The 12303-nt window shown below is 36.4% G+C and overlaps 1 protein-coding gene across 1 annotated transcript; it reads left to right on the forward strand.

Moving 5' to 3' along the window:
- Positions 1-3734: 3734 nt before the first annotated feature.
- Positions 3735-12000, forward strand: LOC137733279 (E3 ubiquitin-protein ligase BIG BROTHER-like). The gene is made up of 7 exons (XM_068472421.1): positions 3735-3896; positions 4254-4482; positions 9860-9894; positions 10092-10136; positions 10616-10743; positions 11459-11567; positions 11685-12000. Exons 1-7 carry the CDS (start codon positions 3768-3770, stop codon positions 11733-11735), a joined length of 726 nt encoding a protein of 241 aa, XP_068328522.1. The 5' UTR covers positions 3735-3767; the 3' UTR covers positions 11736-12000.
- The last annotated feature ends 303 nt before the right edge of the window (positions 12001-12303 follow it).

The following is a 12303-nucleotide window of genomic DNA, read 5'->3' on the forward strand; positions in this document are numbered from 1 at the left end:
AGTTGCTCCTCCCAAAGACATTACCTATTTTTTTATTTAAAATCATCACAATTTCGAACTTAGAAATCAATGAAGTGGAATTTGATGCATGTTTTATTCATTTATAGTAATCAAATTGTGTCACATTTGTTGGTGAAAATTTATACTATATGTTTCTTGCTCTAGGGAGCCTTGAAATTTGGGCTTTTCACACTCACATTTCAAAGAAAAACGCCATGACACTCTAAAACTATAGAGTGATATAATAAAAGTTTTACAATCCAAACAATCTTATGCCTTAATACCAACGACTCGAAATAGATTCATCGCCATAGGATAAAATTGGTACCCCAACCAACTCACACCATGATAAGCGATACGGATATCAGTCCAGCACTAATTGCATTGATACTGTTCTCACTTATGCAAAAGATCTCGATGTAATTAGAAATAAAGCTATATTATATAAGTTGTAATTTGTTTTGTAAAAAGGCCGATGTTATACTTTTTACTTTATTCAACAATATATAACAAATTTGCCGCCATATAGGGTCTCAATCCCAATAATGCAAAGTTTTTCTTTGTATGAGTGCATTATTGGACTGAAAGACTATTGACTGACTATTAATAAATTGAAATGTCAAATGATAGTGAACTCATTATGACATAAGTTGCTCCCAATTACACTAGAAAAAAAACAAGAGTAATTAAATTAGATGTTAGATTAGTCACCGATGAAATTCAAACTCATGTCATTATGCAAAAACTCAAAATATTCCTACTAATGTGGTAACTGACCATTTGTTTATATAGTGTTGTATGGAAGGAGATATTTTTCACATTAATTAACCTTATCTTGTTGCACTTTTTGGGGGAATAGGGACCGAACAACTTTTTCTTTTAGTTGAACATATTGTAGGGATCAGAAACCTTCAAGATTTGTTTCAAGCGTTGTTCTGAACTGAGATGTACGACAAAGATTCAATAGAAGAAAGAGACGGATCTTCGGTAGGTGCCGCGGCCCCCCACCACCAGATCTCACCGGCGGTAAAAACGGCTTTTACCCCTCCCTCTGCCAAGCCTTGGTCAATCACTCAATGCCAACCATCCATAAAAACTTTCTTCTTTCTTAATTTTCTTTTACCTCCTTCCAATCTTAGGAAAAGAATCCTCGTCGGATCCTTTTCTTGGGAATTATGGGGATCTTGTGATCGTGATCATTCATCGTACATCGTGCGGTCAAAAATAATTTCAAATTTTAAAATTAAATATGAATAGTATCCAACGAAAACTTACTGCACGATATACGATGAACGATAACGATTACGGAATCCCTAAAATTCCTAGAAAAAGGATCCAGCATCCCAATCTAAAGTATAAACTTTGAGGCCATTTCCAACCGATGGCTGGCCAGAGGGCCTATTTTAGTCCTCTGGCCCTCCAAGATTCTCTAAGATATTAATATTTTTATGAACAGTACATGACCATATTTGCCTCCGTCTCCAATCGAGGGCCAAAGGGTCATAGGGCTCATTTTAGTCATGTCACAAAAAACCGTTTCCAACCGAGGGCCAAAGGGCAAAACATAATTTATTATTTAAATTTAAAAACTACAACAACTTAAATTCAAATCCAACAACTTAAATTTAAAAACTACAACGATAACTGGCCCAAAAAACCAAAAAAATTAGAACTTAACTTTAATGAATGGTTTAGGTATTTATAGGAAAAAAAATTAGAATTTTTAAGAATTTAAAAAAAATATAGCCCAAAAAACCAAAAAAAAAAAAAAAAAAAAAATTGAATACAACGGCTAGCTGACTAGCCGTTGTATTCAAATTTTTTTGTTAAGCAATCCTGTCAGTTATAATCGATAGGAATATATTTAATTTTTAATATAAATATATTCATGTCGGTTATAACCGATAGGAATGCTCTATTTTCTGGCCAACCTTGGGCTGGCTCCAACCCTCTAGCCCTATCCGATTCCGTGGGGCCTTCTTAGATTTCACAGCCCTCTGGCCTAGGCTTCGGCTGGAGACGGTTTTCGGACTATTTTCGGCCCTCTGACCCTTTGGACTCTTCGGTTGGAGATGGCCTGAGACTATCAAATTTGTCCACAAGTAACGGCTGTTTCGAATCATTGAAGGCTAAGGAGAGCTTTTTTGTTCAAAATTTTTTTAATTTTATAAAGATGCAAAATTGAAAGAGGGTTCTAATTTTGTTTTTTTTTTTTTTATTACTTCAATTTTAGTTCATGTGTTATAAATAAACATGTCAATTTAGTCATTGTGCTTTAATACCAAAACAATTTCGATTGTTTACGCTGAATTGAAGATAATGTTCGCACATAGACCGCTCGCTATTCGGACACATGCAATTGAACAGAAATGATTAAAGAATTGAAACACGTAATAAAATTAGTCAAATTAAAAACACAACTTACCAAAATTGCAATTAGAGCAAAATATAAATTTCTCGTTCTCCGTAATCACATCAAACTATGATAAACATCATAATCATGGATTAAAAGCTCCACAATGCATGATGTTGTGATACACCGTTTTAGTGAACTGCTAGATTTATCAACTTTATTCCAAACATTTTTCAACCTAATTGTTCATAAAAACATTGCATATTATGTACCCCGGTATATAGAGAAAGTAGTCCATAGACCGTCCTATATAAATACAAGTATTAATTACATAAAGTGAAATGGTGTAGCATAGAGTAGACTGTAGAGACAGCGCTAGCAAATAGGATTTAGGAGGATTGTTGTAAAGGAAGTGTTATTGACACTCCAAAAATCTCATTCAACACTCCTCACAAGTATATTTTTATTTTTTTTTCTAAATATAGAAAGTTTGAAGTGTAGAATGAGATTTTTGGAGTGCCAATAACAATTCTCTTGTTGTAATCTTGTTTAATAACAGGTTGGCGTGGTAGAGCTAGCCAGAGACAACAAAACAAAACACAGAACTCAGAAGGGAAGCGTGTTCGTGAAAATATCAAATTTAGCTGCTCCTCTGCACAAAAGCCAAACGCGACACAAAAAAAAAGGATAACACAATACAACTCTAGAGAGAAACTCAAGGGATAACACAATACAATTCTAGAGAGAAACTCAAACACAACAGAGAAAGCCTCTCTCTCTCCTCTCCTCTCAGTATCAGAGACAGTACTCTCTCTCTCTCTCTCCCTCTCTCTATATATATGTATGTGTGTGTGTGTGTAAAGGGCAAACTCAAACATCTCTCTCTGAGTTGAAGCAAATTTTCTCAAGAAATTAAGGGGAAGAAAATTTGAACTTAAAAAGAAAGAAGACTACAGTTTCTCTTACTTATCCTCCGAGCTGGCGATTTTTGCTTCACAGCAAAATGTGAAGGGAGTTTTGGCTTAAAAGTAAGGTACCGCTTCTGCTTCTTTACACAATCTTGTCATGCGTTTGTCTACCGAGAGAATCAAAGCGGAGGGCAAAGAAAACAAAATGAATCTGAGAATGTCCATGTCCATGTCCATGTTTTGCCCGAAATTTTGCAAATTTTAAGAACATATGTTGTAATTTGTCACAAATTATTAAAGTAAAATTTTCTTTTGAATTTATAGTGAAAGTTCTCTGTCTATGAGGATATTGCTACAATGTACATATAAATATATACGCAAAGATGAATTTATGTGAAAGTTTTTTGTTTTTTTTTTATTTCCATTTTTTAGCATTAGTATTGAAAGATTTCGGTTCCGTTTTGTAGCTAGTTTATGTGAATCTCGGTTTGATAAGTGGTGCAAAAATGAATGAGAATGGACAATACCTAGACGCCGGCTTTCCTTACACACCTACCGGAGGCTTCATGGGTTTCTTTGACGGTCTTTCTCATGTACCGATGAATTATGGTCACGCCATGCTGATGCATGATCAGGCATGTTTGCTTTTTCCATTTTTTATGTGTTATTTTCTTGTGAAAGTTATTCTGTGATGACATATTGTTCGCCGCCTCATAAGATTGTTCTAGATCCATCTTGCTTGTAAATTTGGAAAGCTGGTGTTTGTTCAGATGCATTTGCTTTAATCTTTTGTCTGGAATCCATGAGATATCGGAATGAGCTGGGGAAGCTGAAATGTATTATTGCCCCTTCTGAGTGTCAACTTTGAGTTGTCATTACAAATATTCAGAAGCTATGGTTACCATTTTTACTGAGTGAAATACTGTATTATTTTCATGAATTGAAATTTTAGTATTTGCAGAAATGCTAATCTTTACATGCTGTGTGTCCAGGAAAGTGCATACTGGTCAATGAACATGGGTTCGTACAAGTTTTTACCATCTGGTCCGGAGAGTACTTCTTATTACAGTACTTACGAGGTAAATGATCATTTACCAAGAATGGACGTCAGCAGGAGGACTTGGGAATACCCTTCAGTGATGAATGCAGAAAAGCCTGCAAACACCGATTCACAGCCAGAAGAAGATTCTGTCATGGAAGCGCAAGCTACACCTGAAGAATGTTAGTCAGAAACTTCTGCTTATTTGTATTCTTATACTGAAAATTGTTTTTAATTGATCACACTTTGTCATGCTTTGCTCCTTGTCCTTGGAATTTGAAATTAAATTTTAGTTCAATTCAGTTTTCTGTGCGACCAGTCACTTATCCGGTGAACAAATATTATGTTACTGGCCAGTTGGAGTTATCAAAGACCATTTTTTCTTGACATTTCGTATTTTCATTAGGTTTTAAAACCCACAATACCATTTTGTTGCAGTTGATTTCTGATGGTGCTATAATGTTAGTATTTAAGTGATTTTAGCTGAAACAAGTTTATTCAATTTACTTGTTTTTAATCAGAGCCCTTGGATTACATTCCAAATGGATGCTCTAGATTAAGTTAGAGTAAGTGGTGTAGAGTGACACATGTAACTATCTCATAGGATAGATGACATGAATGGCTGAGATTGTTTTCATTCTGTTAGAGGAGAGAGAAGGGTAATATTCCCTCCTTGGTGCAACGGTAATATTTGTTTTGCTATGTAAAAGGGAGAGAGAGTAATTCAATGAAATGTATGTGAGGCTTCCATCATTGGAGAGCTCTCTGAAATTATTCAATCCTTCTTCCAGATATCTTTCTTAGATCCATTTGAATCATGGTACAAAATCACACAATCTAGCATGGTATCAGAGCCAGGTTGCATCATCTGCAACTGGGCGTGAATATGTGAAGAGTGCAATGAAGAACTCGAATTGATCGTCGAGCTTTGTTGCTAAAGGAAAATTCAAAGAAGAAATCTCAGTGATATCAAATCGAGTCTCATATGGCTAGGTCAAGTGGTGCTGATCTTCAAGCACTGGTATTCAATGGAGACAACTTCGATTTCTGGCAGATTCGGATGAAGACCATATTTCGATCTCATGAACTCTGGGATGTTGGCGAGAAGGGTTTCGCTACTCCAGCGAAGAAGGATGAAGAACTCACTGAAGCTGATAGCAAGTTGGTGAGGGAGAACATAGTCAAAGATGCAAAGGCACTTGGAATCATCCAAAGGGCGGTTTCCAATCAAATCTTTTCGAGAATTGCCATCCAAGAGACTGCACGCAGCTTAGAATGTCCTGAAGCAAGAATTTGTGGGAGATAAATAGCTCCAAGGCTTACGCCGTGATTTTGAATATACTAGAATGGGTGAAAATGAAGCTTTCTCTGCATATCTGGTTAGGCTATTTGATTTACTTAGTCAAATGAGGAGTTATGGTGAAGATATTAGCAATCAAAGAGTTGTTCAAAAGTTGCTGATAAGCTTACCTAGATTGTATGATAGTATTGCTTCTGTGATTGAAAATACTAGGGATCTAGACACTGTTGATGTTTAAGATGTTGTTGCTATTCTAAAGGGGTATGAACAAAGAATTGATAGGCATGATAAGATTCACACTGAGAAGGCATTTGTTAGTCTTAATATTGCTTCAAAATAAAATAAGTACAATGGGAATCAAGGGTTCAAACCACAGAAGAATTGGAAGTCAAAGTGGAAGAAATGGGATAATAGACTTGCAAATCAAGCTGGAAAAGCTGCAGGTACCTTTGAAGGAGCTAATAATCCTTGTATACACAGTGATAAGCTACATTTTGGTGAATGTTGGTTCAAAGATAAGCCTAGGTGCCATAATTGCCATAAGTTGGGGCATATTGCAAAAGATTGCAGTGGTAAGAAGGAGAAGGCTAACCAACATGTAAACTTTGTTAATCAAGTCAATGACACTCCTACAATGTGTTTTATGTTTGCAATAATGCCACGGTGAAGAAATGTGAAGACACATGGTATGTAGACAGTGGATGTAGCAACCATATGACTGGAAGGGAGGATTTGTTGGTTGACATTGATAGAACAATGACTGCTAAGGTTGAAATAGGCACTAGTCAGCTTATTGAAGTCATTGGCAAGGGAAATTTGGTAGTTGAAACCAAAATGGGGAGCAGATATATCAAGGAAGTGATGTTCGTTTTAGGTTTAAAAGAAAACTTGCTCAGTGTAAGGCAGATGATGGAACATGGTTACTTTCTAGTGTTTGGTGGTACAACTGCTGCAATATATGATGATAACTCTATGTCGAACTTGGTAGCCAAAATACCAATGAAAGGAAACAGGAGTTTTCCCTTGAAACTTAAACCTGAGATGCAGATTGCTCTAAAAGCTACTGTATGTCAGTCTTCTGCAATTTTGCATAAGAGGCTAGGGCATTTGAATATGGGTAGTCTGAGGCAACTCAAAGACCAAGATATGGTACTGGGAATGCCTAAACTCAAGTTAGTAGATAAGATATGTGCAGGGTGTGCCTTTGGGAAACATTGCAGAGATACATTTCCAAAGGAAGTATCATGGATGGCTTCTCTTCCTCTAGAGCTTATTCACTCAGATATCTGTGGGACTATGCAAATCACTACTAAGGTTAGGAATAGGTATTTTCGTACCTTTATAGATGATTACACTTGAATGTGTTGGATCTATTTCTTGAGAAACAAGTCTGAGCTGTTTAGCATATTCAAGAAATTCAAGGCCACAGTTGAATTACAAAGTGGTTACAAATTGAAGAAGTTGAGAAGTGATAGAGAAGAGGAGTATACATCTGTTGAATTCAGAGAGTTTTGTGAAGAAATGGGCATGGAAAGACAGTTAACAGTGGCCTACACACCACAGCAGAACAATATGGCTGAGAGGAAGAATAGAACCATAGTGGAAATGGCAAAGTGTATGATGGTTGAGAAGGGTGTTCCATTTGATTTCTGGGCAGAAGCTATCAACACAGCAGTGTACATCTTAAATAGATGTCCCACTAAGTCTCTTGATAAGAAGACCTCCTTTGAGGCATATAGTGGGAGGAAGATAAGAATCAAACACTTGAAGATCTTTGGTTCTATATGTTATGCTCACATTCCAAGTCAACTTAGACAAAAGCTAGATGAAAACTGTACTAAATGTATTTTCTTGGGATATGACATATGTGAGAAAGGTTATAGACTTTATGACCTTGTCTCAAAGAAGATAATTGTGTCAAGGGATGTGATAGTTGATGAAAATACTTGCTGGGATTGGAAATCTCAATTTAAGAAGACCATCAGTATACCAATGCCTGAAGTAGAAATGTGTGAACAAAGGGAAGAAGGGAGTTCAAGTGACAAATATAATGTAAATGATGAGTCAGCATCTGAAGCTTGTGAGTCAATTGAAAATGGCTCAAGATTGGTTCCAATGCAGAATAACACATGTCCCCAAGACTATGATCACACTCATTTGAAGTTCAAAAGCTTGACAGAAGTATATGCAAAATGCAACTTGTGCATTGTTGATCCTAAGAACTTTGAGGAGGCAGCACAAGATGAGTCATGGCATAAGGCAATGGAGGCAGAAATTGGCATGATAGAGAAGAACTGCACTTGGGAACTTGTTGACAGACCATTTGATAAACCAGTAGTTGGTGTCAAGTGGATCTACAAAACAAAATTGAACCTAGATGGGTCTATACAGAATAATAAGGCAAGGTTAGTTGCCAAGGGATACTCTCAAAAGCCTGGGGTCGATTTTAATGAGACATTTGCCCATGTGGTAAGGCTTGACACTATTAGGACTCTAATTGGGCTTGCTGCACAGAAAGGATGGAAGTTGTTCGAACTTGATGTGAAATCTGCATTCTTGAATGAGGTTCTTAATGAAGAAGTATATGTAGACCAGCCACTTGGTTTTGTAATTGAAGGCAAGGAGGACAAGGTTTACAAGCTCAAGAAGGCCTTGTATGGCTTAAAATAAGCACCAAGGGCCTAGTACAAAGAGATTGACTCTTATTTCTGCAATTCTGGTTTTCATAGGAGTCCAAGTGAGGCAACTCTGTATCATGCAATTGAGGCATGAATTCTCATTGTATCCTTGTATGTGGATGACATTATATATACTGGAAATTCAAGTGCATTGATGGATGATTTTAAAACAGAGATGATGCAAAAATATGAAATGTCCAATCTTGGTTTATTGCATCATTTCTTGGGGCTTAGAGTGATACAAACAGAAGGATGCATTTTTCTGCATCAAAAGAAATATGCAAGGACCTTATTGGAGAAGTTCGGATTGAAGGATTGCAAACCTATTGCAACTCCACTTGCAGCAAATGAAAAACTTAGCAAAGAAGATGGGAGTGAAATGGCTGATGAAAGTCTTTATAGGCAGATGGTTGGTAGCTTGTTATACCTAACAGCTACAAGACCTGATGTCATGTTTGCTGCAAGTTTGCTAGCTCGATTCATGCACAACCCAACTAGAAAACACATGGGAACTGCAAAGAGAGTGCTGAGATATATCCAAGGAACTCTAGACTATGGAATTGCATATGAAAAAGGCAAAGATGTTGTCCTTATTGGCTATTGTGATAGTGACTGGGCAGGGAGTGAAGATGACATAAAAAGCACTTTTGGATATGCTTTTAGTTTTGGTTCTGGAGCATTTTCTTGGGCTTTAATCAAACAAATCAATGTAGCACTGTCCACTGCAGAGGCTGAGTATGTTAGTGCTGCAGAAGCAACTGCTCAAGCCATCTGGTTAAGGTTTGTTCTCTCAGATTTTGGAGAGGAACAAGTGGAGCATACTCAGATCTTATGTGACAACACTTCTGCCATGACAATTTCAAAGAATCTGGTAGCACACCATAAGACAAGGCACATAAACAGAAGTTCCATTTCATCAGAGATGCATTGCAGAATGGTGAAGTTGATCTGATCTATTGCAGAACTGAGGATCAAATTGCTGATATATTTACAAAAGCCTTGGCAAGGGATCGATTTGAGTACTTGAGGAAAGCTTTGGGAGTGATTTCAGCTAAACATTTAGAAGGGAGTGTTAGCATTTAAGTGATTTTAGCTGAAATAAGTTTATTCAATTTACTTGTTTTTAATCAGAGCCCTTGGATTACATTCCAAATGGATGCTCTAGATTAAGTTAGAGTAAGTGGTGTTGAGTGACACATGCAACTATCTCATAAGATAGATGACATGAATAGCTGAGATTGTTTTCATTCTTTTAGAGGAGAGAGAATGGTAATATTCCCTCCTAGGTGCAACGGTAATATTCGTTTTGCCATGTAAGAAAGAGAGAGAGTAATTCGATGAAATGTTTGTGAGGCTTCCATCACCGGAGAGCTCTCTGAAATTATTCAATCCTTCTTCCAGAAATCTTTCTTAGATCCATTTGAATCACAGTACAAAATCATACAATCTAACATATAATGCCATAATGTGATTTGAATTTTTGTCAAAGCTTTATACTTCACTCATGTTTTGTGAAATGAAATTCAACCAATCAGTTGAACACTATCTCTAACCATAAAGAATTTCTTTTTGCTTTTTCAGGTATTCAGTATCAGCAAAATACAAGTTCTTCTGAGGTATGGATCCTGTTTTGTGGTTTGTGCAATTGCATGTTTTTCCTTCTGCTGGATTATTTTGGTTAGTTTAGATGCATTTACTGTGCACTATTAAGTCTACGAATTTGTTTGAATAAATGCACATAATTATTTCGAACTTGAACTCCTACACTGAAGTTATGCTAAAGTTCAGCCTTTTGGTCTCTGTATATCTGCAGGTTGCATGGCAAGAGGACATTGATCCTGATAACATGACCTACGAGGTTCGTTATGTGTACCTTATTTCTTTACCATTTTGTTCCACAAGAGACTTATTAAGCACAAACACAAACCTGGGCAGTTGCACGTCCCACACATACCTTTGTTCGTCTGTCTCTTTGAAGTTAGTAATGCATGAAACTTTTCATGATTCTTTAGACTTTGAAGGCCAACGATGTAGGTACTTTGAGGCTTCAGAAACTATTATATCACATTGTGATATATAGCATAGAAAATTACTTCAATATTGGACTAACTTGTTTATACCCAGCCCAAATTAAGAGTACGAGACATATTGCATATTAGCCATTTTTGCATTATAGATTGGGGATACTTAAGGCAAGCGGTTTCACTGATCTTGTGTCTTGGCTTTTCATTGTTTTGTTATTTACATTGGGTTCACACGTCCAGTACAAACTATATTAGGATTTCCAAACTTTTCATGAATGTTATTGAAATGTTTTGTTTTATATATTGGCACCAGGAATTACTTGACTTGGGTGAGGCAGTTGGCACTCAAAGCCGAGGTCTTTCCGACGAACTTATTAGTTTGCTTCCATCGTCAAAATACAAGTGTGGAAACTTCTTCTTAAGAAAAAAATCAGGAGAGAGGTAACATTATGACTCATGGACAGTTGAGTAATGTGAATTTATCTGCCAAAAACAATAAACCTATTTTCCAACCTATCATTTCCTTATCTCAGAAGCAAATGTGATGGCCTCTCTTCTCATTTTTAGTTCTCTAGACAATCTGGATATCTGTCTGGTATAATGCTAAATTTGGTAGCGTCCTAATGAGAAAAATCTACCATACTAATGCAAATAATCTTGTCACAAACTCTTAACCTACCAGAAGAGAAATTTTCCCCGCTCGAACTCTATCATCATCTACAAGGCACTAAGAGTGGAGACATAAACCTCTTTATATAGCGACCGAAAGTGTCTCGAGAAGAGTTGTCTTAGAAACCTCTAAGATGAACCCGAATCCTTTAAAAATGTAAAATATATGGTGATGCTTTTGATTTTAATTACTGTCTTAACAGTGTTTTCCCAAAAAAAAAAAAAATTATTAGCATATAATTGCTCTGATAAAATGGGCAAGTTCGTGGCGCACCCTAATTAGTCTCCTTTATTTAATGATGATTTGTTCAATTGGTTTGCGTTGCAGAAGTTATCAAAAGAACACTTCTTTTCCCATTCTTTTATTTGTTTCCGGAAAACTTGACGGAGGATTCGCCTTTGACCAAAAAAAGAAAAAGAAGAAGAAGCCTCCTTTTTCTTTTAACCTTCTTGAATTCTCCCCTTGATACGATTTTTCCACGAGCAGGTGTGTGATTTGCCAGATGCGGTATAAAAGAGGAGATCGACAAATCACATTGCCATGCAAACATGTCTACCATAACGAATGCATCAGCAAATGGCTCGGTATCAACAAGGTAGGCCAACGCCTTAAAATTATGGATTTCAGAATTCAGAATACCATTATTTTCTTTCTTCAATTTGATGATCCATCCCGCTAACTCACGCTCATTTCCGTTTCCATATTTGTTTAGGTATGCCCAGTTTGCAACCTCGAGGTTTTCGGTGAGGAGTCAAGGCATTAGAGCATCAGTTGGGAAAACAAAAATTAGGTAAAATCTACATCCATTTCCTAGCTGAAGCTGAAATTTTATCTTCCTTCCTTTCGTGTGGTTTGGTTATTTTTTTCTTTGCCTATACATATAGTAGTTGAAGACTATGGTCCTCCCCCTTTCTCTCTTTCATTTAACATGCTCCAGTGAAGTACTAGAGAAAACAAATCCTTTCTCTCTTTCGTTTAACATGGTGAAGTACACTCATATATGAGACATTTAAATAGAATTCAAGCTCCTTAAGGTCAAGATACACCCTGCAAGGATTTGGTTGAGCATGTATGACGTCGAGAAGGAGAACGTTGATGATGGATAATCTTGACTGTATTAATGTGTTATGTTATGTAATAATTTTGCATGCACTAAGTTGGTATTTTCTAATAATAAATTGAATTGTCTTCGTGTGACAAGTCTCTTCCTAGTACGTTGTTAAAATTATTGAAGGCCGTTTGAATTATTGAAGGTATCTATTGGACATCAAAATGTGCAACAATAAGTACAATAATTATTAAAGGCATTTAAATTAATAGAAACAATAATT

The sequence above is a fragment of the Pyrus communis genome, chromosome 5 (assembly GCF_963583255.1).
Source record: "Pyrus communis chromosome 5, drPyrComm1.1, whole genome shotgun sequence".
Classification (NCBI taxonomy): Eukaryota; Viridiplantae; Streptophyta; class Magnoliopsida; order Rosales; family Rosaceae; genus Pyrus; species Pyrus communis.

What these genes read in the sequence shown, in the direction of transcription:
- LOC137733279 (XM_068472421.1), top strand. Translation starts at nt 3,768, where the DNA reads ATGAATGAGAATGGACAATACCTAGACGCCGGCTTTCCTTACACACCT. An exon ending in AAAATACAAGTTCTTCTGAG is followed by an intron (nt 9,895 to 10,091) that starts GTATGGATCCTG and finishes GTATATCTGCAG; the next exon opens with GTTGCATGGCAAGAGGACAT. An exon ending in AATGGCTCGGTATCAACAAG is followed by an intron (nt 11,568 to 11,684) that starts GTAGGCCAACGC and finishes ATATTTGTTTAG; the next exon opens with GTATGCCCAGTTTGCAACCT.